Here is a 27,221-nt window from a genome sequence, read left to right as displayed (position 1 = left end):
AACGTCTATATGCTGACTGAGCAATACGTTGAGCCTGAAAGATCAATAGAACTTAACAGAGCCCTCAGATCAGAATCCCACAACACCTTACAAGACTGCAACTCGACATCTAGGAGTCAGGTACTCTCTTGACTATACAATGCATCAGACTGCTAAGGCACACAACAGGAAAACATACCCACCATAAATCATCAGTGTAAACCAGCAGCACAGATCTAATTTGTGTACAGATGCTAAACAAGACTTTGGGCACAGAATTAATAACGCAGAGGACATTATACTTACACAAAAATATTTCATGTCATTTACTGTAATGTGGCAAAGAAAGACGGCAGATGTAACTGGCAGATACTAGGTCATTACGATACTAGGACATTTCTGATCTGGCAACACTGGAACGACCGCAGGAGCACCATCATTGTGTCTGACTATTTGCTTTAAAGTAAGGTACATAATAATAAACTCCCTAATATAACCATATGCAAATAGTGTTTAAAGGGTTAGTTCACCCAAAAATGAAAATTCTGTCATTTATTATTTACCCTCATGCCGTTCCACACCTGTAAAACCTTCATTAATCTTCAAAACACAAATTAAGATATTTTAGTTGAAATCCGATAGCTCTGTGAGGCCTCCATAGGGAGCAATGGACACTTCTTCTCTCAAGATCCATAAAGGTACTAAAAACATATTTAAATCGGTTCATGTGAGTACAGTGGTTCAATATTAATATTATAAAGCGATGAGAATATTTTTGGAGCGCCAAAAAAACAAAATAATGACTTAGTGATGGCCGATTTCAAAACACTGCTTCATGAAGCATCGGAGCATAATGAATCAGTGTGTCAAATCATGATTCAGATCGCGTGTCAAACTGCCAACGGCTGAAATTACGTGACTTTGGCGCTCCGAACAGCAGATTTGACACACTGGCTGCATCCGAAAACCTAGGTAACCGTCTTTTTGCCTCGCTGTCTTATAAAAGAATGACTTGTACGGCAGCGTTTGTGCATTAACAAAATTGATTTCGGACAGACTTCTGAGGCAGTGTAGCAGTTTAATGATGTACAGCAATATAGCACGAGCTTTGGTGAGAACTAAACAAATATTTAATTATTACAGTAGTAATTTCTAGTGATGGGCAGATCGAGGCTTCATGAAACACTGAAGCAGTTGAATCAAATGTGCCGTAAGGATTCGAGGCTTCGAAACAATCTGACACCCGTCTCCATGGTGACCCCTAGTGATCAGAACGGTGCAACTGCAACAAAACTCAGGCCAAACATACTTTAAAAATACCCTTTAACAAATGTATTGCAAAAGTTTTATTTAAAGTAAAATCAATTAAATGGAATTAACTAATCATCTAATTAGATTAAATATAGAGTGTCTGTATAAAATGTGTTCTTTTATCAATTTTCAGTGTGTGTTTCTCTGTTCCATGGCTCAAGCTAAACAGGCCAATAAGAAATTAATAACTACCATTAGTAATTTTAATTATTCTAATGTATAATTAAAACAAATGTATAAAACTGGTCAAACCATAGGGTAAAACCAATAGACGCTTGTTCAATAGTTCTCAGTGAATCTGCATGATTCATGGGTTCACTTTATCATCGCCCTCTACCGGTGAACCATTGAAATTTCAAACTGTTTTGAAATATTTCGAAACAGTAATGACGTAATGAAGCCTCGTTTACTAAAATCACGTGACTTTAGCAGTTTGATACACGCTCTGAATCACTGATTCGAAACAAAAGATTCATGAAGCGTCGGAGCTTCGACCATCACTAGTAATTTCTTGATAGAAATGATATCAAAATTGAAATATGTTGGTCAAAATCATACATTTATACACAAACTGAGCAGTAAACGCAACTTTCGGACGCCATCTTAATTTTTCTAGCTCAACTGTCACAGAATGGAAAACACAGAATTGTGGGATATCAAAGGCAGCTAAGGATACACCTATGCTTCCTTCAAAAATCGATCTGAGGAAGGTATCTCATGAGACAGGAAGTGAAGCTAACATTGGATTCGGATGTGCCTTGATGCCTTACTACCTTGAAATGTGTCCTCAGAAGGCAACATTTTCCAGTTTTCAGACGCGGCCACTGATTCATCTGTGCTGTTCTGAAGATTAACGAAGGTTTTACGGGTGTGGAACGGCATGAGGGTAAGTAATAAATGACAGAATTTTCATTTTTGGGTGAACTAACCCTTCAACATGCATTTTATGAATAGCACTAGATCGTGTATATTCTTTGCCGTCTTGCGTCATGAGCAGTTTTTACTTCAACACACGTTGCAACACACTGCATTCCGTCAAGCTGGAAATAAAACATTTACTGTGCAAATATGAATGAAATTGGTATGGTGCGTAAATATTAATTGAGTCATGTGGATGTGGCTTGGTAAACTTATAGGATATAAAGTCAAATAATGTCTTCATAATTTTTTATTCATGTTACACACCAGCTGGTTACCAATTATTTTCAGCCCCAAAATGTTGGGCCTACTGGGTGAACGTCAAGAACAAAATTAATTTTAATGAGCAAACTCAGCAAAGGCTTCACCTTTAACAAACTCTGTGTACCTGGTTTCCATTTTAAAAGTTTATCTTAAATCTTAGGTGTCTGTTTTAGTTTAATGCAATGTCTTTGGCAGTGCCATGTCATAACTGAGCCACTAGAGGGCAGACATCGACCACAAAGTACACATTCATGATATACACCACTGTGGCCACAGGTGCAGAACATAGAGACGTTTTAAAACACTATACCTGTGGAGAAGCCAGTCTTTTTATGACACTTGGTGAATTCGATATTGAAGTAGGTGACCAAAGCATGGACATAATCATTCCTCTGGATCTGCAGACAGAAGGAGGAGGTGAAGGACAGTTCCTCTGGCTTCACCGTGTAGATGTCCACTTCCTGAGAGAAGATGAGAAAAGCTTAAAGTTGCTATTTTTATGGTCTAAGGTACCTAATGAAGATCTCAGTTGTGTTTCTTTTACGGATTAACTATGTCTCAGAATTGTCTGTAAGAAACTTTGGTAACACTTTACATTAAGGTTCCCTTTGTAAAGGGTTTATAAAGGTGTTTGTTAATGAGTAATAAGTCATTTACAAATGCATTATAAATCATTAATAATGCAGTTATAACTGCATGAATAAAAAGGCGACTTTAATGCAATACCTGCCAAATAGTGAGCCGTTTTTAACTCACATGTTATAAATGCTTAATAAATGTATTTATTAACATATTTAACTCAAAACCAGATTTCTGGTTTATTTTATGATGCAGCAAAAATTGACTATCATAATTAGACTGAAGGTTTTTGTATTTGTGCTTTCTTATTAATATCTCATGACTGCCACTTGTCTTACTATGTTGCTTACCAGAAGTTTTTGTCTTACCCATGATACTCTCCAAAAAGGTCATGATGCCTCTCCACAGCAGTGTATAAAAACAAAATTATTGTTTTTTTAAAGACAAAATTCCAACTTTATTTTGAAAATAAAACAAAAGATAATAACCATAACTTGATTAGATATTAAAGTCTGCGTGAACCGGAAGTTGCAAACGACTCTTCTCCAGTGTTGTGACGTATTTCCAAGTGAAACAGAATATTGAATAGAGGGCAGAGTTTTACTTTAGTGCTCCTCCTTTCCATCTCTCGCACTCCTTCTCTCCATATCTCACTCATAGCAGACGAACGGTTGCAGAAGAGTGCTTTACACGTTTTCAACCCAAGCCGTCAAACTGACGTTATCAGAGAAGGAACGCCATTCCAGACCAGAAGTAACTTTTCAGATTTTGATTAAAGATTACTGCGGCAAACAAGTTTTTTCTGTGTTTTAACTTGCACGGATTCATTGTTCACCACAAGACCCGTAATATGACCAGTAATAATATTAATGTAAAGTGAAAACCTGTGAACCATTTATTAATGAGTTATGAACATTAACAACCTATGAAAGGGAACATTAATGTAAAGTGGAAACCCGTGAACCATTTATTAATGAGTTATGAACATTAACAACCTATGAAAAGGAACCTTAATGTAAAGTGAAAACCTGTGAACCATTTATTAATGAGTTATGAACATTAACAACCTATGAAAAGGAACCTTAATGTAAAGTGGAAACCTGTTAACCATTTATTAATGAGTTATGAACATTAACAACCTATGAAAAGGAACCTTAATGTAAAGTGAAAACCTGTTAACCATTTATTAATGAGTTATGAACATTAACAACCTATGAAAAGGAACCTTAATGTAAAGTGAAAACCTGTGAACCATTTATTAATGAGTTATGAACATTAACAACCTATGAAAAGGAACCTTAATGTAAAGTGAAAACCTGTGAACCATTTATTAATGAGTTACGAATATTAATAACCTGTGTGAACCTTAATGTAGTGTGCATCGTGTTTATTAAAGCAGACGCAGATCTCTTTTGTTTTTTTCCTGGTGACATATTTTATTGTTGAAATATTAATAAGCAATTAATAATTATTCTTGATATCATGATAAAGGATACTGTAATTTTTTGGGAGTGCCAGAGCGGTTATTTATTTAATATAAAAAGCTAACACCGCGAATAAACATATAATATACAAACTAACACAGCGATTATAATATAAACACTTGAAAAACATAGTCTGCAATGTCACTTCAGTTAGCTTACCCATCAAATCAGTAACTTTAAACACAAATTTTACTTTAGAGCATGCCCTGGTAACTGCATGACTTCTTCTCATGATAGTGGCAAGGCTTTATTGGATGCTCACTAGCGCCAACTCCTGTCACACGCCAGAACACGCATGCTTAGTGATGTAACCCTGAAAGAGTATATAAGTATACAGAGTATATAAGTATATAAAGAGTATATATAAAGAGTATATATTAGTATAGCCTAATATATTATTGTCATGTCTAGTTTTCTATAACTTTCTTCATAATAAAAAAAATGCTTCATCTGAATCCTGCTCCCTGACTGCTCTTTACACCAAATGTGACAATAATGTATAATGAGCAATGCATTCTTCTTCTATTTATAATAATTATTATTATTATTATTATACGCAGTAGTAGTAGGCTATATACTTTATTATTCTCTTTCGGGTTCTCATCACTATGCGTGTTGATTCTGGCGTGTGACAGGAGTTGGCGCTAGTGAGCATTCAATAAAGCCTTGCCACTTTTGAGAAGAAGTTACACAGTACTGTTCCAACATGCGTTGAAGGGCATTTGTGTTTACTGATTTGATGGGTAAGCTAACTGAGGTGAAATCGCAGACTTTGTTTTTCTAGTGTTTATATTATATTAGTAATCGCTGTGTTAGTTTGTAGTTATCTTAAACAAATAACCGCTCCGGCGCACCCGCGCATGTACTGTACGGATGACCAAAGCCAAATAACGTACTCAAGTTACAGTGGCCTTTATCATATCAGAAATATCTATTAAATGCATATTAATATGCTGCTAATGTTCTGTAATGGTGCATTAGGTCATTGATTTAATGGTTTACACAACTGTTAATTAAAAAAAATACATATTTAGGTGCCTTTATTCAGCTTGTATCAAATATGTTTGGCTTATAGGTGTGATGTTTATTATCTTTTCTGAATACTTGATTGTTTCTCTGAATGTTTTAATTTAAGTTTACCTGCATAAGCCACTTTTCATGAGAAGTCATGCTCTGTAACTTTGTGCTGTAAAAGATTTTTTATTTTTTTCAAGTTTAAAGTTGTGTTTACTGAGACATTCATCAAAAATAAAATATTTCATCTGAAAAAGATATTATCTTCTGTGTACATTAATAATTAATAAATACATGATTAACGTGTGTTCACACTACATTAAGGTTCACTTTAATAGGTAATTAATGTTTATAACTCATTAAATGAGTTCCACTTTACATTAAGGTTTCTTTTCATAGGTTGTTAATGTTCATAACTGATTAATAAATGGTTAACAGGTTTCCACTTTACATTAAGGTTCCTTTTCATAGGTTGTTAATGTTCATAACTGATTAATAAATGGTTCACAGGTTTCCACTTTACATTAAGGTTCCTTTTCATAGGTTGTTAATGTTCATAACTGATTAATAAATGGTTCACGGGTTTCCACTTTACATTAAGGTTCCTTTTCATAGGTTGTTAATGTTCATAACTCATTAATAAATGGTTAACAGGTTTCCACTTTACATTAAGGTTCCTTTTCATAGGTTGTTAATGTTCATAACTCATTAATAAATGGTTCACAGGTTTTCACTTTACATTAAGGTTCCTTTTCATAGGTTGTTAATGTTCATAACTCATTAATAAATGGTTCGCAGGTTTTCACTTTACATTAAGGTTCCTTTTCATAGGTTGTTAATGTTCATAACTCATTAATAAATGGTTAACAGGTGTCACGGGGCAACCCTGTGATCATGTTTGGACTATGCACATACACCATATCTAACACACACATACATTGTTGCAGCATTAACATTGTCTGTTTATTGACACTGATATCATGCATATGCAGACTTGTGCAATGTTTTTGAATGTATAGTGTTTTATGTGTTTAAGATATGAGGGGGTACAATGTGCATTTGTTTGTTAGGTGTAGTGGATGTACAATGTGTTAGCATTAGCATTGCTCAATCATTGTTAGCATGAATAACCACAATACACGTGTCTGATTTTTAATTTTTTATTTAAGATGGGCTTACACAGTATAACAAATATAACTTACCTGCTTGTAAAACACCAGTGATCAAACCTGTATTGTTTTAAAAGTAGAGTATTTAAACATGGTGGATGTGCCTTCTGAATGGGAGAAACCATGTTGGGATGATGTCATAGGGTGTTTATAATATTCCTGTAAAACAAGGTTTATCTTTGTTAAATCATTTGTTAAATTGTTATATTGTGTTATAGTGTCATTTAAATACAGATAGATGTTGTTTTATATGCATAAGTGGATAAGAAGTGCATATGTAAGAAAGTACAACTTACCTGTAGAATGGTACACTCCAGGGTGTGGCCTAGACTACAAAATGGCTGCCAGAGGTAGCACATGTTGAGTAGAGTGAAACTGAATCTAGAGGGTCAGGTTGGTTGTGTGGAGTTGAAGTGAATCAAAGCAATAGGAGCTTCTGTTCACGAAAGTTTGTTATTCAAACTACTAACTGCTGTTGTGACTACATTCCCACAAAGAACTTGTAAATATTTTTTTCTCAACATTTATTTTTTTTTGTTGTTGTTGTTTGGTTTTTTTTTTCTCTCGCTGTGGGATTTGCACTGTCTGCACAATAAATACACCTCAACTGGGATTTCCTGTCGCCATGGTCTTATTATGCCTCTGATCGCGAGTGCAATCGCTAACAGATGGTGTCAGAAGTGGGATTAAGAGGCCAAAATAGACCAAAATGCCACCCAAAACAAGAGGACAGCAGACGGTGAACTTGGATGTTGAGGATGGACAGCAAGCAGCAAGTGGAACTACAGAGGGAAGTGCGCAACCGGCTTCCGAACCTCCAGCAACCACAGAAGGGGCAGCCCTCACCGCATTAGCGGGTATGTTTCAAACTTTCTTGCAGTATCAGAAGGAGAGAGATGAGAGACAAGAAAGGGACATGGCTCGACGAGAACAACAGTTTAAAGTACTTACTCATCAGGTCACGCAGATGCAGATGGATGTTGAGCGAACCAGGTATGGAGCTACCACTGCAGGCCACTCAGCCTCTCGGGGATCAGCTCCGGTGCCACAGTTGCCGAAGCTGCAAGAGGATGATGATATTGAGCAGTACTTAACCACTTTTGAAAGAATGGCAGAAGTGTATTTGTGGCCGAAGGAGGACTGGGCTATTCATTTGATTCCTCTACTCACGGGGAAAGCGAGGAGTGCATTTGTTGCGATGTCACCAGCACTATCTTTGGACTATGATAGAGTCAAGGAAGTGATTCTCAAGAAATATGAAATCAGCGCTGAGACATATCGGCTGAGATTTCGTTCTCTCGATACACCGGTTGACGAATCCCCAATGGAATTATATGTTCGGCTGAAGGATTTATTCTCCAAATGGGTGCGACTAGAAACAAGCAGCAAAATGGACATGTTGGAGACGCTGGTACTAGAGCAGTACATGCGGGTGTTGTACCCGGAGGTAAGAACTTGGGTGAAGGAGCGAAATCCAGTAACTGCAGGAGAGGCAGCTAGCTTGGTTGAGGCCTACATCACAGCGAGGAAGGTTTCCTCTGGGACATTTCGGTATGCTGGAAGCCTACCATCTAACAGAGGTAAGTCTGTGGGGTTCGGGGGTAGTTCGTACTCTCAATTGCAAACCCAGATTATAAAACCCACCCACCCTAAACCCAAACCGCCTGTAACAATGTCAGACAAAAAGGATGTGGTTTGTTATAATTGTGCAGAACCAGGTCATACTAGTCCACATTGTCCTTTGAGAAAGCCTAAGTCGGCTCGACTATGTTATATACCGACCCCTACATTAGTGCCCAAAATAAACAACGAACCTACCGTTTCTGTATTACTAAATGGTAAGCCAGTAACAGCCTTGGTAGACACCGGTTGTGCTCAAACTTTAGTGCTGGCGCAATATGTTCCAAGAGATTCCTGGATTGAGGGTACAGTTACAGTATGTTGTGTACATGGGGATAAGTCAGAATTGCCTACTGCTGAGGTATACATTGAGATTAATGAGCAGCCGTACCTGATGAGAGTAGGAATTACTTCAACTTTACCTTATCCAGTTTTGCTAGGTACAGACATGCCTATATTAGCGGACTTGGTGCAGGAAACTGCATGGTGTGGTGTTGTTACTAGAGCACAGGCTCAAAACTTGACTCAGTTATCACAGCTCCAAGATTTTGCACAGAACACCCTTCAGGAAATGCCGTTCTTTACTGATGAGATAGTAGGTGAAACCAAGTCAAGTAAAGAAGAAAGGCTAGAAAAGAGAAGAAAATGGGTAGCCGATGTAATGAATACCTCAGAGCAGTTGAATGTTGAACTGGAAGAACCAGAAGTTGATGAATTGGACGTGAGCATATCTAATGATATAGCTAAGCTGCAGACAGAAGATGTAACATTGGCAGATTGCTTCCACAAAATTACTGAAGGGACTGCTGTGAATTTGTTGAATGCTGAAATGTTTGTGATTAAGCAAGGTCTCCTTTACAGACAGTCTAAAGAAGACGGTACACAGCTGGTGGTGCCAAAACTTTACCGCAGGGAAGTGGTTGAACTTGGTCATTCTAGTCCTTGGTCAGGTCATTTGGGGTTCATGAAGACCTTAATGAGGATAGCTAAAAGGTTCTATTGGCCTGGTATGTACAGCGAGATAAAGGATTACTGTAAAGCTTGTCCTGAATGTCAGTTGGCAACAGGCAAAACACCCAGCATAGCACCGCTTGTACCCATTCCTGCAGTCAGTATTCCATTTGAAAGAATAGGTGTTGATGTTGTGGGACCTGTGGAAAGAAGTCAGAAAGGGAACAGATTTATTTTGGTAATTTGCGATTACGCAACCAGATACCCTGAAGCTTATCCTATGAGGGAAGTTACCGCAAATCAGGTTGCAACCGCTCTTCTGCATTTCTTCTCACATGTAGGAATACCTAAAGAAATACTGACTGATCAGGGCACCAATTTTATGAGTCATACTTTACATCAGGTTTATCAATTGCTGGGTATTAAGAGAGTGCGTACTACTCCATACCACCCCCAGACTGATGGTCTTGTCGAAAGATTTAACCAAACACTGAAAAGCATGTTGAACAAGTTTGTGTCCGAGACTGGCAAAAACTGGGATAAATGGTTACCCTATCTCTTATTTGCCTATCGAGAAGTTCCTCAAGCAACTACTGGATTTTCGCCTTTCGAACTGCTGTTTGCTCATCAAGTCAGAGGTCCACTGGATGTGTTGAGAGACAGTTGGAAAGACAACAACAAGTTGCGTAAACAGAACATACTCTCGTATGTGCTTAAAATGAGAGAAAAGTTACAGCAAACTACCACCATAGCTCAAGAGAATCTGCGACAGGCACAGCTTAAACAGAAAGCTTGGTATGACAAGAAGTCTAGAGCAAGAACATTTCAACCAGGGGAGCAAGTATTGTTGCTACTTCCAACATCAGACAACAAACTTCTAGCGAAATGGCAAGGGCCATACCAGGTAAAAAGGAAAGTTGGTTCGGTGACTTATGAGATTGAAATTCCATCGAGACATCAACCTTTGCAGATCTTCCACATTAACATGCTGAAAAAGTGGCATGAACAAGCTTCCCAGCCAAAGACGACAGCAAACGCTGTTAAGGAACTGCTGGTGAGAGCGGTTCAGGAGGAGGATGAAGTGGAGGAGCAGTACTTACCTGTTCAGCAGGACGACTGTTCCTTGGATTTGCAACATTTGAATGCGGAACAGAGGGGACAACTGCTGGAGAGCATCCCTCACCAACTATTCCTGAAAACACCAGGTAAAACAGACCTTGTCCAACATCACATTTACCTAAAAGACAATAAACCAATACATCAACGTGTTTACAGAGTTTCAGAGAAATTAGTAGTCACCATGAAGCAGGAGATTGAGACAATGCTGAAAATGGAAATCATAGAACCTTCTTCCAGCGAGTGGAATAATCCCATCGTACTAGTTCCAAAGAAGGATGGAACACTGAGATTCTGCTTGGACTTCAGAAAACTCAATGCAGTGAGTAAATTTGACCCATACCCCATGCCCAAAGTTGATGACTTAATAGAAAAACTTGGTAGTGCAAAATTTCTCACGACATTGGACTTATGCAAAGGCTATTGGCAGATACCGTTAAGCTCAGACAGCAGAGAGTTGACAGCCTTTAAAACGCCTTTTGGACACTACCATTTCCGGGTCTTACCTTTCGGGCTTCACGGAGCACCTGCTACCTTTCAGAGAATGATCGATCAGATTCTCCGGGGAACTGAGAAGTTTGCAGCTGCATACCTGGATGACATAGTCATTTACAGTGAAACATGGGAGGAGCATCTACAGCATCTGACAGAGGTACTGGCAAGAATAAAATCAGCAGGACTTACCATTCGCCCGGACAAGTGTGCTATTGCCAAAAAGGAAACTATGTACCTGGGATATAAACTAGGACATGGAGTTATTCGTCCTCAACTTGGTAAGATTGAAGCCATCAAGCATGCCGAGCGACCTACTACAAAGAAGCAGGTACGATCTTTCCTGGGCCTAGCTGGATGGTATAGACGTTTCATTCCTCACTTCTCTGCAAGAGCTGTAGCTCTCACTAACCTTACAAAGAAGGATAAACCCAATAAGATTGATTGGACTAGAGAGTGTGAAAGTGCTTTCAAGGATTTGAAAGATGCATTATGCAAGGAACCTGTTCTACAGAGTCCAAACTTTGGTCAGGCTTTTACAGTACAGACTGATGCTTCAGAGTTCGGTCTGGGAGCTGTACTTCTGCAAGGACAACCTGGTGAGTTGCAACCCATTGCCTACATTAGCAGGAAACTTCTTCCAAGAGAATCCAGATATTCAACGGTAGAAAAAGAATGTTTAGCTGTGAAATGGGCTTTGGATTCCTTTAGATACTATCTGTTGGGCAGAAAGTTCACCCTAGAGACTGATCATCGGGCTTTAGCTTGGCTGGGCCGCATGAGGGACGCTAATGCCCGTATTACACGTTGGTTTTTAGCTATACAACCCTTTGACTTTGAGGTGTTATATCGGACTGGTCCTGAGAACTATGCGGCTGACTTTCTCTCTAGGACACCACAGGGGGTGTCAAAGGGAAGGGGGAGGAAATGTCACGGGGCAACCCTGTGATCATGTTTGGACTATGCACATACACCATATCTAACACACACATACATTGTTGCAGCATTAACATTGTCTGTTTATTGACACTGATATCATGCATATGCAGACTTGTGCAATGTTTTTGAATGTATAGTGTTTTATGTGTTTAAGATATGAGGGGGTACAATGTGCATTTGTTTGTTAGGTGTAGTGGATGTACAATGTGTTAGCATTAGCATTGCTCAATCATTGTTAGCATGAATAACCACAATACACGTGTCTGATTTTTAATTTTTTATTTAAGATGGGCTTACACAGTATAACAAATATAACTTACCTGCTTGTAAAACACCAGTGATCAAACCTGTATTGTTTTAAAAGTAGAGTATTTAAACATGGTGGATGTGCCTTCTGAATGGGAGAAACCATGTTGGGATGATGTCATAGGGGGGTTTATAATATTCCTGTAAAACAAGGTTTATCTTTGTTAAATCATTTGTTAAATTGTTATATTGTGTTATAGTGTCATTTAAATACAGATAGATGTTGTTTTATATGCATAAGTGGATAAGAAGTGCATATGTAAGAAAGTACAACTTACCTGTAGAATGGTACACTCCAGGGTGTGGCCTAGACTACAAAATGGCTGCCAGAGGTAGCACATGTTGAGTAGAGTGAAACTGAATCTAGAGGGTCAGGTTGGTTGTGTGGAGTTGAAGTGAATCAAAGCAATAGGAGCTTCTGTTCACGAAAGTTTGTTATTCAAACTACTAACTGCTGTTGTGACTACATTCCCACAAAGAACTTGTAAATATTTTTTTTCTCAACATTTATTTTTTTTTTTTGTTGTTTGGTTTTTTTTTTTCTCTCGCTGTGGGATTTGCACTGTCTGCACAATAAATACACCTCAACTGGGATTTCCTGTCGCCATGGTCTTATTATGCCTCTGATCGCGAGTGCAATCGCTAACAACAGGTTTCCACTTTACATTAAGGTTCCTTTTCATAGGTTGTTAATGTTCATAACTCATTAATAAATGGTTCACGGGTTTCCACTTTACATTAATGTTCCCTTTCATAGGTTGTTAATGTTCATAACTCGTTAATAAATGGTTCACGGGTTTCCACTTTACATTAATATTATTACTGGTCATATTACTGGTCTTGTGGTGAACAATGAATCCGTGCAAGTTAAAACACAGAAAAAACTTGTTTGCCGCAGTAATCTTTAATCAAAATCTGAAAAGTTACTTCTGGTCTGGAATGGCGTTCCTTCTCTGATAACGTCAGTTTGACGGCTTGGGTTGAAAACGTGTAAAGCACTCTTCTGCAACCGTTCGTCTGCTATGAGTGAGATATGGAGAGAAGGAGTGCGAGAGATGGAAAGGAGGAGCACTAAAGTAAAACTCTGCCCTCTATTCAATATTCTGTTTCACTTGGAAATACGTCACAACACTGGAGAAGAGTCGTTTGCAACTTCCGGTTCACGCAGACTTTAATATCTAATCAAGTTATGGTTATTATCTTTTGTTTTATTTTCAAAATAAAGTTGGAATTTTGTCTTTAAAAAACAATAATTTTGTTTTTATACACTGCTGTGGAGAGGCATCATGACCTTTTTGGAGAGTATCATGGGTAAGACAAAAACTTCTGGTAAGCAACATAGTAAGACAAGTGGCAGTCATGAGATATTAATAAGAAAGCACAAATACAACAACCTTCAGTCTAATTATGATAGTCAATTTTTGCTGCATCATAAAATAAACCAGAAATCTGGTTTTGAGTTAAATATGTTAATAAATACATTTATTAAGCATTTATAACATGTGAGTTAAAAACGTCTCACTATTTGGCAGGTATTGCATTAAAGTCGCCTTTTTATTCATGCAGTTATAACTGCATTATTAATGATTTATAATGCATTTGTAAATGACTTATTACTCATTAACAAACACCTTTATAAACCCTTTACAAAGGGAACCTTAATGTAAAGTGTTACCGAAAATTTCAGCAAGAATGTAAGATTGATATGGATAGCATAACGGATCATTTGGTCTTGGCAGAATGAGAAATGTTTGAGTATTTACTATGTTTGATTGTAGACTTTGGTATCTCCTTGATGTCTAGGAGAAACAAATGAAATATTAAAGAGATCTCTTTAGTAATTTGAATGGAAGCTTATTTCCGCCACAGAATAAAAATTAAAAAGATAATTGCAATGTTTTATCTCATAACTCTGACTTTTTTCTCACAATTAAGAGTTTATATCTCACAATTATGATGTTTTTCCTCAGAGTTATGAGATATAAACTTGCAATTTTGAGGAAAAAGATCAGCTCACAATTCTGACATTGTTTCTCTGAACTCCAAGTTAATATCTCACAATTCGGAGAAAACAAAACTCAGATTTGTGAGATATAAACTCGGAATTCTGACTTTTTTTCTCAGAATTGCTATATTTATCCTGTTTTTTTCTCAGAATTGCTATATTTATCCTGTTTTTTTTCTCAGAATTGTGAGCTATATACTCAAAATTGTGAGCTATAAAGTCAGAATTGCGAGATATAAACTCAAGAAATATCTCAAACAATTGTGAGATGAATAGTCATGATTACCCTTTTTTATTCCATGGCGGAAACAAGCTTCCATTAATTTCTCTTTCCTGTAGGAGAGAATAAAAAAGATCAGCATGCAGCTTGATCTCTTATTCTCTCTCTATCTATCTCTTCTTCTGAAATGTCATACTGTACTGGTAGCATTTCAGTAATTACGTTAGGATGTTATTACTGCTCTTGGATCTGGACATTCAGACAGCTGTTTCAGACTCCATCATTTCCCGACAGTAAACTGAGCCCTGCCTCTCTCACCACTGATATATTTACCTGAAAAATAACAGGAAACTGTTATTTGTAAGTATAAACCTTTCTCTCTCTCTCTCTTTGTAGTTTTATATTCTTCTCACTCTCACCTCCATTAGACACCAGGCTTCCCATTGTAAACATGTCCGATCTACTTTAGATTCAGTTATAAAGCACAAAGTTTGAAATGGAGCATTAATAATCACTGTATCAAACAAGGCAACAGAAGAGGTCCGTGTGATTGCATGCATCACACTTCCATTCACCACTTAATTTAAGTGCCTTCCATTATCCCCCAGCTTTGCTTCGCTGATCTGATATTTAAAGGTGCCCTAGAACTTTTTTTAAAAAGATGTAATATAAGTCTAAGGTGTCCCCTGAATGTGTCTGTGAAGTGTCAGCTCTTTAATTCATTTTTTAACTGCCTATTTTGGGGCATCATTATAAATGAGCCGATTCAGGGCTACTGGTCCTTTAATTCTCATGCTCCACGGCCACGGAGCTCGCGCTTGCCTTGAACAGGGCATAAACAACGTTTACACAGCTAATATAACCCTCAAATGTATCTTTACAAAGTGTTTGTCATGCATGCGTCGGATTATGTGAGTATACTGTTATATTGTTTACATTTGATTCTGAATGAATTTGAGGCTGTGACGGAGCACACGGGCTAACGGCTAATGCTACACTGTTGGAGAGATTTATAAAGAATGAAGTTGTGTTTATGCATTATACAGACTGCAAGTGTTTAAAAATGAAAATAGCGACAGCTCTTGTCTCCGTGAATACAATAAGAAACGATGGTAACTTTAACCACATTTAACAGTACATTAGCAACATGCTAATGAAACATTTAGAAAGACAATTTACAAATATCACTAAAAATATCATGATATCATGGATCATGTCAGTTATTATTGCTCCATCTGCCATTTTTCACTATTGTTCTTGCTTGCTTACCTAGTCTGATGATTCAGCTCTGCACAGATCCAGACGTTAATACTGGCTGCCCTTGTCTAATGCCTTTCATAATGTTGGGAACATGGGCTGACATATGCAAATATTGTGGGCGTACATATTAATGATCCCGACTGTTACATAACAGTCGGTGTTATGTTGAGATTTGCCTGTTCTTCGGAGGTCTTTTAAACAAATGAGATTTATATAAGGAGGAGGAAACAATGGTGTTTGAGACTCACTGTATGTCATTTCCATGTACTGAACTCTTGTTATTTTACTATGCCAAGATAAATTCAATTTTTCATTCGAGGGCACCTTTAAAGTTAGTTACTTTATCTAAACTTTAAAGAAAGATGGATGTGAGTAAAGGACACAATATCATGATTTAATTTCCTCTTATACCATAAGAGGAAAGGCCAGTGTAGGACATGTTTCAATCAGTAGAAAAAGAAAGCGGCATACAACGGCTCCAAATGGTATTAGGACAATTAAATGGCCCCAAAAAATGCATATATGTCATTACATTAGATTTAAAACATTATTTTAAAGAAAGACAGCAAAAGCAGACTTCTCAGGCAACATATTTTCAGTCAGGGTATTAAAAATGTAATTTATCAGTGTATATTAAATAAGTATATATAAAAAATAATTTTTATTGCGATATATATTAATCTATATTAATAAATATATATTGCGATATGTATATTAATATGTGTTAATGGTTCTTTTTTTTTTGTGTCAACATGTATATACAGTATGCAGTGTTGGGTAATGCATTACAAGTAACTTGAGTTATGAAATCAGATTACTTTTTAAAAGTAACGAGTAAAGTAACATTACTTTTTCAAATAAGTAGCACAAGTTACTTTGTTTTCCTATTTATTGACTTTTGTACAGGCATTAATTTGAATTTCCTTCAGCTTGAGGCTTATTCATGTGAAAGGGCCTTTACATTTCCCAAAAATAGAATTTGTTTTCGTTTTTTTATTAAAAAGTAAGCATGCAAGCCCAGCTCAGGTGAGAAAAAGTAATGCAAAAGTAACCTAATGGATTACTTTCATAAAAAGTAACTAAGTAACGCAATCAGTTGCTTTCTTAGGGAGTAACGCAATATTGTAAAGCATTACTTTTAAAAGTAACTTTCCCCAACACTGTATACTCTATGAACAGACAATCACTGACAATGATATATACAAAATGCCCAAATTCCTTTATTTAGAGCTTTATGTATCAAAATGTTTTCCAGCTTTGATTTGCATCAAAGTTTTAAATTCGATTAGTTCTGAATTGGATCAGAACTGCTAAATTCATGTCTGCAAAAAAGCCGAAAAGCCTTTTGTTTCAAATATGTTTCTTTCATATTATCTTTTGGCAGTTAAAATGAGAGGTTTGCAGATGCATTTCACAGTCCATCTGTGGAGCCATAAACTTTCCAGGCTTGATGAATCCGATTCAACCAATAATCATCTCATCAGCATCTTCTCCAGTGGTTCATAATGAAATGAAATTGCATTTCAACGGATCATTATGTAACTGTCACACTGAGTGATGCAGCTAATGATCAGTTACACACTAATGCTGCTGTATTCTCAGTGGATCCACTTTATCTTCTCGTCTACCACACATGCGGTGAAAAACACGCACTTACATGATTTCTTTAAAAGTGTTTTAATGGCTAACCTTGATCAGGCAGGCGTTGGATACCACTTGCTTTGAGTCCACGATGTCCACCAGTGGTTCTTTCATAGCTACATTCCTGATGCAGGTCATGTCAAAACCATAAACGTTCTCCCACCCTGCTCAAACATAGAAACGTTTGATTTTTGATAAACAGCATGATTAAGGCCCAGAAAATACGCATGTAAAGATAAGCACTCTATTTCATGTCTCAAAATGTATCAGATTTCACATTTATAGTGCAAGAAATATGCATTTTCCCTCATTTGTTTTTAACTTATTTATGCGTAAAAAGTGAAAAAAAATTCTAGTGGAGTAAGACAAAATACTACGGAAGAGGATTAGGGCCAAGCAATAATAACAAAAATAAAACCATCTCAAGATTAAAGTTGTTAAATTTCGAGAAAAAACTTGTTAAATTTCAACAAAAAAGTTGAGATAAAATGTTGAGAATAAACTCATTAAATTACAAGAAAAAACTCATTAAATTTCGAGAAAAAGTCGAGATAAAATGTTGAGAATAAACTCGTTAAATTACGAGAAAAAATTAGTTAAATTTCGAGAAAAAAGTTGAGATAAAATGTTGAGAATAAACTCATTAAACTACGAGAAAAAACTTGTTAAATTTCGAGAAAAAAGTTGAGATAAAATGTTGAGAATGAACTCGTTAAATTATGAGAAAAAACTTTAAATTTCGAGAAAAAAGTCGAGATAAAATGTTGAGAATAAACTCGTTAAATTACAAGAAAAAACTTGTTAAATTACGAGAAAAAAGTCGAGATAAAATGTTGAGAATAAACTCATTAAATTACAAGAAAAAACTTGTTAAATTACGAGAAAAAAGTCGAGATAAAATGTTGAGAATAAACTCGTTAAATTACAAGAAAAAACTCGTTAAATTTCGAGAAAAAAGTTGAGATAAAATGTTGAGAATAAACTCATTAAATTATGAGAAAAAACTCGTTATATTATGAGAACAAATTCGTTAAATTATGAGAAAAAAAGTCGTTACATTTCGAGAAAAAAAGTCGAGATAAAATGTTGAGAATAAAGTCATTAAATTATGAGAAAAATGTCACGATCACCAGTGAGAGTGCCCTATCAGCCACTAGAGGGCACTCCATCCCAGACTCTCATTTCCACCCGTTACATGGACTACAATTCCCATACACACTCACCCGACTCATTATCCATGTTCATTGCACCCAGCTGGACTGTATTACGTTATTAGTGTCTGTCTATTTATACTGAGTTGTGTCTGTCCTTGGTTGTGGTTCGTTGTTTTGTTACATGCACGTTATATTTCTGGCTTTTGTTTGTGAACTGACTGCGTGGAGTTTGACCTTTGCCTTTCTTGGGATTTATGTTTTGGATTCACCAATAAATGCTGCAACTGGATCCTAACATCTTGTCTGTGTGCACCCGTGACAGAACGAACCACCACTACAAGGATCCAGCAGCATGAGGGTTCTTCCGCCAGCCACGGGCAGGGAGCGTGTGGCTTTGCTGGAGACGGTGAGGGCCTTGCGACAGGGAGAAGAGGAGGTAGGGTGTTTTGCCCAGTATTTCTGGACAATGGCGGTGCGGCTAAGATATAATGATGCTGCGCTGAAGGAGATATTTAACCAGTGTCTTAATGACTCTCTGCCTCAATGGGAGATGGATGGGCTGCAGATTTTGGATTTTTGGGGCTTCATCAAATATCTCGGTCATAGAAGCCAGTGGGCTACACCTGGTCAACCTGAACCCTACCGAAGAGACTTCCCAGCCCGTGAGTCCGCTCCAGTCCGTGAGTCCGTTCCAGCCGCCACAGAGGAGGTGGGCACTGAGTCTTCTCTTCACTCACGTAAGAGGAGGAAGAAGGCTTCAATTATCCCTCAAGGCCTAGAGGCCTTCCCAGAGCCCGCTCCAGCCAGTGAGCCCGCTCCAGCCAGTGAGCCCGCTCCAGCCAGTGAGCCCGCTCCAGCCAGTGAGCCCGCTCCAGCCAGTGAGCCCGCTCCAGAGCCCGCTCCAGCCAGTGAGTCCGCTCCAGAGCCCGCTCCAGTCAGTGAGTCCGCTCCAGCTAGTGAGTCCGCTCCAGAGCCCGCTCCAGTCAGTGAGTCCGCTCCAGCTAGTGAGTCCGCTCCAGAGCCCGCTCCAGTCAGTGAGTCCGCTCCAGCTAGTGAGTCCGCTCCAGAGCCCGCTCCAGTCAGTGAGTCCGCTCCAGTCAGTGAGTCCACTCCAGAGTCCGCTCCAATCAGTGAGTCCAATCCAGAGCCCGCTCCAGTCAGTGAGTCCGCTCCAGCTAGTGAGTCCGCTCCAGAGCCCGCTCCAGTCAGTGAGTCCGCTCCAGCTAGTGAGTCCGCTCCAGAGCCCGCTCCAGTCAGTGAGTCCGCTCCAGCTAGTGAGTCCGCTCCAGAGCCCGCTCCAGTCAGTGAGTCCGCTCCAGTCAGTGAGTCCACTCCAGAGTCCGCTCCAATCAGTGAGTCCAATCCAGAGCCCGCTCCAGCCAGCGAGCCCGCTCCAGAACCCACTCCAGCCAGTGAGTCCATTTTGGGTGAGCCACCGCATCACCCTTGTAAGCGGAGGAGAAGGAGGAAGAGAGCTTCCTCCGTCCTACAAGGCCTGGAGACCACTCTAAGGGTGGTTTGTGGGTTCTCCAAGCGCCTTGCCCTGCCGGCGCCAACGAAGCGCCTTGCCCTGCCGGCGCCAACGAAGCGCCTTGCCCTGCCGGCGCCAACGAAGCGCCTTGCCCTGCCGGCACCAACGAAGCGCCTTGCCCTGCCGGCGCCAACGAAGCGCCTTGCCCTGCCGGCGCCAACGAAGCGCCTTGCCCTGCCGGCGCCAACGAAGCGCCTTGCCCTGCCGGCGCCAACGAAGCGCCTTGCCCTGCCGGCGCCAACGAAGCGCCTTGCCCTGCCGGCGCCAACGAACCGCCTTGCCCTGCCGGCGCCAACGAAGCGCCTTGCCCTGCCCGAGCCCGCTGCCGTCCCAGGGCAACCCGAGCCCGCTCGGGGCAGCCCGAGCCCGCTCTCCCTGATACGGCCACGGGGGCCGTCTTCGAGCTGCCCGCTCTCCCTGATACGGCCACGGGGGCCGTCGCCGAGCTGCCCGCTCTCCCTGATACGGCCACGGGGGCCGTCGCCGAGCTGCCCGCTCTCCCTGATACGGCCACGGGGGCCGTCGCCGAGCTGCCCGCTCTCCCTGATACGGCCACGGGGGCCGTCGCCGAGCTGCCCGCTCTCCCTGATACGGCCACGGGGGCCGTCGCCGAGCTGCCCGCTCTCCCTGATACGGCCACGGGGGCCGTCGCCGAGCTGCCCGCTCTCCCTGATACGGCCACGGGGGCCGTCGCCGAGCTGCCCGCTCTCCCTGATACGGCCACGGGGGCCGTCGCCGAGCTGCCCGCTCTCCCTGATACGGCCACGGGGGCCGTCGCCGAGCTGCCCGCTCTCCCTGATACGGCCACGGGGGCCGTCCCGAGCTGCCCGCCCTCCCTGCCCGCTCTCCCTGATACGGCCACGGGGGCCGTCGCCGAGCTGTCACCGAGCTGTCACCGAGCTGCCCGCTCTCCCTGATATGGCCACAGAGCACCCTTGGCTAGCCCTGCTGTCAACCAAGCCGTCTGTCCTGCCACCGTCGTCCAGGCTTCCTGCCCTGCTGCCACTGCCCCGGCCGTTGGAACCATTGGAACCCGCCTGGTCAGTTCCTCCAGCACCACCCTGGCACCCAGCCAGGACTCTAGAACCGCTGGAACCAGCCTGGTCAGTTCCTCCAGCACCACCCTGGCTATCAGTTGGGGACCCTGGATCTGGCCCGCCATCCCTCCCCCTGATCCTCCTCCGGTCCACCTCCCTCCTGAGTTTTTTTTTTTTTTTTTTTTTTTTTGGACTGGTGGAGCGTCTGGTAGCCGCTCCTTTGAGGGGGGGTAATGTCACGATCACCAGTGAGAGTGCCCTATCAGCCACTAGAGGGCACTCCATCCCGGACTCTCATTTCCACCCGTTACATGGACTACAATTCCCATACACACTCACCCGACTCATTATCCATGTTCATTGCACCCAGCTGGACTGTATTATGTTATTAGTGTCTGTCTATTTATACTGAGTTGTGTCTGTCCTTGGTTGTGGTTCGTTGTTTTGTTACATGCACGTTATATTTCTGGCTTTTGTTTGTGAACTGACTACGTGGAGTTTGACCTTTGCCTTTCTTGGGATTTATGTTTTGGATTCACCAATAAATGCTGCAACTGGATCCTAACATCTTGTCTGTGTGCACCCGTGACAAAAAAAGTCTTTTAACAAATGTAATTTAACGACTTTTTTCTCATAATTTAACAAATTTGTTCTCGTAATTTAATGATTCTAATTTAAATTAGATTTAATTTTTATTTTTTTATTAATCCTCTTCGGTAAAATACTCTTAAATTCAAGATACAATCTATGAAAACAATTCTTAAAATCTTATGCTGTGTAAATGTATCCTGTTTTATGGATTTTTTGACATTTAACTGAAAGATACACAAACACACTTAATAAAATGATCTGTAAACTTGTGGACATGACTGTATTTGGACATATATTTGAACTGTGGACAGTGTATTTGGACAGTATTTGCGCACTTGGTTTTCAGTTTCGCTTTTGAATTCATGGTCACTAGTACTCTGTGTAGAGGGAGCAGCGAACACACATTTTACAAAATAAGATATTTTTCAATGACACTCAAGATCTGTTGCGCATCAAAACCTCCGCCATTGTCTTGTCAGCATCTCACGTGATAAGTGAGTACTGATTCTGCAGCACTGTGCTGCAACTCTGCTAGTAATGATTTCAAGTAATGTAATCGGTGGAACACAATCAAACACTGTGTAACACCAGTAACAGACTACCACAGCAAGCCTAGTGTGTTTGTGTGTGTGTGTATTAGGACTTACAGTGAATCTTAAAGTCCTTGTACTGCCTGTCTTCAATGGCCACCACATAGAGAGCAGCCCTGTCTGGGAACATCAGACCACCTGGTTTCTAAAGAGGAAGAGCACAGAGTCTATGTTCACTCTAGAGACATTGGCTGTACCCACACACACACACACACACACACAATATACGTCCTGTACTACACACAGACTCACAGACACACACACACACAAACAAACACTGACCAGCCACTTATCTCTGGCGTAGATGACTGTGTTCAGCATGGACTCATAAAAAAGGCAGTAGCCCATCCACTCCGAGATGATAATGTCCACCTGATCCACCGGCAGCTCCGTCTCTTCCACTTTCCCTTTAAAGATGGTTATAACTGGAACACACAGACAAATAAGGCCATGGAAACGCTTGACAGATTCTTCTACTCTTTGAATTTTTAAGGCCAGTTAAAAGATGTGGGTCAAAAAATGTGTGTGTGTGTGTGTGAGAGAGAGAAAGAAAGAGAGACCCCAGCTGAAAATGCGAAACATCAGCTTTTGTTGAACTTCCATGAAGAGATACTGCAGTACTAGCTAAATGAAAGAGCCATAACCTGTTAGCAATGTGTTGTTTTCTTGCTAACTGCAGTCTAACTGAAAAGAATCACTTTGGGTTTAGGATTCTATTTGTAATATTTGGTAATACTTTCATTTAAGGTGACGTAGTTACATGTTACTAGATGTACTTACTATAGTAATAACAGTAAATTATGCATAATTACAAGTAAGTAACCCTAACTCAAACCTTAACTCTACAGTAAGTACATAATATTACTCAGTAATTATCTGAGTAAGTACAATCTAACTACATCACTTTAAAGTGTAACCTAATATTTTTTAACAAATAAATGTAGTGTTTAATTTAAAAGTCAAAGAATCCTGAAAAAAGTATCACAGTTTCTAAAAAAATATCAATTAATCATATTAACTGTGATTCAATCTGAAAAGTATTAAATTATGTATTAAAATAGAAAAGTTAGTTTTCAAATAGTAATAATATATTCATTATAGTACTGTTTTTACTGTATTTTTGCCATGGTGATGAGCATAAGAGGCTTCTTTTGAAAACATTAAAAAAATCTTACCGACCCCAAACTTTTGAAAAGTAGTTTTTACTGGAAAATGATTTAAAAAAAAAAAAAAAAAATACTGATTAAAATGTCTTTTTGTGAAGACAGTGTCCTTTATATTCATTTTATCATTGACAAAGCAGAATATTTGCAATTTAAATTCTCTCTTAATATTCAGATTACTGCAGAGGTTTTAAATTATGTATATTTAGGAGGCTGAATAGAAGAAAGCTCGACAACCACTCTTTACCCTATCAGTGTCTCATCCTATTTGTCATTCTGCTTTTCTCACACACCCACAAAAGCCAGCCAACTACACAGCAAACACACATTGAATGTGCTTACCACTGTCCAGATGATTGGCCTTGATGATTTTCTCAGAGTATTCTGATATACTTGAGCATTCAATCTGAGGAATGAAGAAAACACTGACAATGTAAAAATTTTAACTTGCAGTGGTTATTCCCTGTTGTCTTGTGCTTCTTAGACACCAGCACAGAAATGTATGGTTGGTTAGGTGTTGGTTTAACTAATAGATAGCGTTTTACCTTCTCTATCCTTATATCCTCTTTCAGAAAAGCCATAGCCTTATAGAAACACTGTGATTTGCTTAATGTTAAAATACTTGATTCCTAGCCTGATTGGCTCATAATTATTACTAAGCAAACTTAGACAAGTATAATTTCTAAAAATGCATAAAAAACGTATGCCCTCAATTGAGTCCAAGAATTTTTTTATCCCACACGAAGACATGCACATAAGCGATGGAAACACAATAAATCCCTCGATTCAAAACAAACTTTGGCTCAAAAGAGGATCATCAAAAGTCTGTCATCAAAATGATTTGATATAATGACCTCCCAGAACTGTCTCACATGATTGCATTAAGGTACATTGCTCTATCTTTTTTTCTTTGGTTTTTAATACAATTTGATGTTTTTATGTTTAGCGTTTTTTTTTTTTTTTTTTTTTGAGGAATAGAACATTTATTTGAAATAAAAAATCTTTTGTTTATAAAAGTCTTTACTGTCACTTTTGATTAATTTAATGCACCCTTGCGGAGTAAAAGTACTGCCTTTCCAAAACAGACCGTGTCCTTCCCCTTGGAGTCTCTCAACATAGAGAGCTTGATGATTCTTGCAACTTGCAGACCTGCCTATTAGACATGTTCCTCTGATCAGCCCCCAGCCACCTAAAGAGCATTATTTAGCATTTACAAACAGTCCAGATTCCTGTCCCGTTGTCAGAAAGAAAGATATATAAACAAGCACACACAGTAACGGGGATGTCAGTGGCCCGAGGCTAAAGGGAAGAGGAGAGATTAAGTAGCAAGCTGCCAGCAGTGTAAGTGAGAGGTTCATTCCTGACAGCACAGATCCTTCTGCCTCATGACATCCCTTGTGTTTTCCCAGCAATCATTAGTGTCCATAGCCATCGCCGTCAACTCGAGTGTTGCACATGGAGTCAGTCAGCATTGCTTCAGAACCCTCGCTTTCTCCTACATGGCAGCCCCACCTGTTTCTGGAAAAGTTTCACGTACTGCAGTGGGTCAGCAGCCTTGAGTTTAAAAGTAATCAGAGAAGCCCATAACACAGTCAGCACATTTCCACTCTCAGAAGAAAAGCTCTTGATGTGCATGATCAAGACGAGAGGAAAGTGTCTGGACTTGAGCTGCAGTAAACACAGATCAAGGGCAAAACTTTGCAAACATGACAAGTTTAAATATTAAAGATGATTTTGATATTATTTTGTTTTCATTCACAGTTTGGGTGAATGACTACTACTACTAGTATGCTTTAGATATTTATTTAGAAGAATTTTGCTAAGCATTAAATCTTAAATGCATACCTCGGGTCTTAAGTGACCCGGGATGTCATTCACTACCCTCCTCCTCGTTCATTTTTTAAAGTTAGACATCAACCTTCTTGGTATTCCTCAATCAATTTATTACAAAGAATATAACAAGAAAAAAAAACAAAACATAAAATTATAAAAGAATGCCTGTTTTTGTATTCATTTTTTTGTAAAAAAAGTATAGGGTCGCTAACGACCCGAGGTGTGTATGAGTGTACGTATATTTTTTCTGCACAACAATAATTCAATCTTAGATGATGGAATAAGTCCAATTCACTTTTATTCCACAAGGTGGCAATGTCTGATACACAATGCTGAAGTGACGACTCATTCAGACAGAAAACGAAATAATAAGAGAAACATGAAATGGCTCAGTGATTTACTGCAGAGCAAGTACTGAACGCAATCAGATATGACTGTAACTGTCACTGGATGGATCTGGTGAAGCTGTTAGCGATTGAAATATTGATTTTGAAGATGTTGAAAATTATATTGTTTGAGATCGCAAATGGGCTCATATTCGCTCATATTTTTCCTGGTTTACTGCATGACTGCGGAATTGTATGTTAAAGGGATAGTTCACCCAAAAATGAAAATTTTATGTTTATCTGCTTACCCCCAGTGCATCCAAGATGAAGTTGAAATTTTTTCTTCAGTCGATCTCAAATGATGATTTTTAACTGCAACCGCTGCCCTCTGTCATTCAAATAATGGCGGTTGATGGGAACTTCATCTATAAGAGTGAATAAACCTTGCTTAGACAAATCCAAATGAAACCCTGCCGCTCGTGACGACAGATTAATGTCCTAAGACATGAAACGATCGGTTTGTGAGAGAAACCGAAAAGTATTTATATCATTTTTTACCTCTAATACACCACTATGTCCAACTCCGTTCATGAATCCTTTAGTGATGTCTGATCGCGCTCTGACAACGGCAGTGATGTCTGACACTCATTGAATTATATGTGCGAGACATCACTGCCGTTGTCAGAGCGCGATCAGACATCACTAAAGGAGTCCTGAATGGAGTTGGACATAGTGGTGTATTAGAGGTAAAAAATTATATAAATACTTTTCGGTTTCTCTCACAAACCGATCGTTTCGTGTCTTAGGACATTAATGTGTCGTCACGAGCCGCAAGGTTTCATTTGGATTTGTCTAAGCAAGGTTTATTCACTCTTATAGATGAAGTTCCCATCAACCGCCATTATTTGAATGACAGAGGGCAGCGGTTGCAGTTAAAAATCATAATTTGTGATCGACTGAACAAAAATGTCACCTACATCTTGGATGCACTGGGGGTAAGCAGATAAACATAAAATTTTCATTTTTGGGTGAACTATCCCTTTAACATGAGAAGAGCTTACATGAGCTTATCATATTAAGTTGATCAGTATCCACCTGTCATGACAAAGTTAAGCTAATAAACCCATGGCATGACATGGCACATAACCAAGGGTTCATCTGCCTGAAAACAGCAGTTAAATACTGCTAAAAGGATTATTTAGACAACTTTACAGCTCAAATAACATGCATTTTTGGCACTTATAATAAACATTTATTAAATTGCTCATTAATAAATGTTTACCTTTTGATTATTATTGTTGCCTCTAGTAATTATGCGTCTGATTTTTAATTTCCAACCGATTTTGTGTTCATTTTAAGACATATTGTAGTTCTTAAATAATAGTTGGGTAAATAAAACTGCCCAGCACGTTGGGCAAACATATAACCTTTTAACCATTTACCTTATTTTTCAATGAAGAAGTAAGGCATTTCCTGTGAATGTGCAAGACTTTTGATTCATTAACTGCTATATGATAAAATGCAAGAAGAATAACAGAGTGCAGCAAACTGTAAAACAATTAGCGCTATGAAACAGTGTGTTTATGATTATGAAAATAAATTTAAATAATATGATTCAGCTACAAAATCCAGCTGACACCGAAAGCAAAAATGGCAAAAAATCGGCTGCTGTTACATTGAAAATATGGTGGATATAAATATCAGAATGCCATGCAGAATACCCTAGTA

The 27,221-nt window shown here is 39.2% G+C and overlaps 1 protein-coding gene across 2 annotated transcripts in view; it reads right to left on the bottom strand.

The window, feature by feature from the left end:
* LOC137022761 (protein arginine N-methyltransferase 8-B) overlaps positions 1 to 27,221 on the bottom strand; it is a 50,678-nt gene that overhangs the window by 2,168 nt on the left and 21,289 nt on the right. For both annotated transcript variants that reach the window (XM_067389206.1, XM_067389207.1), the window contains 5 exons: positions 23,677 to 23,740; positions 22,454 to 22,596; positions 22,229 to 22,316; positions 17,317 to 17,432; positions 2,783 to 2,933 (listed from right to left, as the gene is read on the bottom strand). In XM_067389206.1, the coding sequence (XP_067245307.1) occupies positions 2,783 to 2,933; positions 17,317 to 17,432; positions 22,229 to 22,316; positions 22,454 to 22,596; positions 23,677 to 23,740 (562 nt within the window). The remainder of the gene's footprint in view (positions 1 to 2,782; positions 2,934 to 17,316; positions 17,433 to 22,228; positions 22,317 to 22,453; positions 22,597 to 23,676; positions 23,741 to 27,221) is intronic.

The sequence above is a fragment of the Chanodichthys erythropterus genome, chromosome 7 (assembly GCF_024489055.1).
Source record: "Chanodichthys erythropterus isolate Z2021 chromosome 7, ASM2448905v1, whole genome shotgun sequence".
Taxonomy (NCBI): domain Eukaryota; kingdom Metazoa; phylum Chordata; class Actinopteri; order Cypriniformes; family Xenocyprididae; genus Chanodichthys; species Chanodichthys erythropterus.
This window is presented reverse-complemented; position numbering and strand designations above follow the sequence as displayed.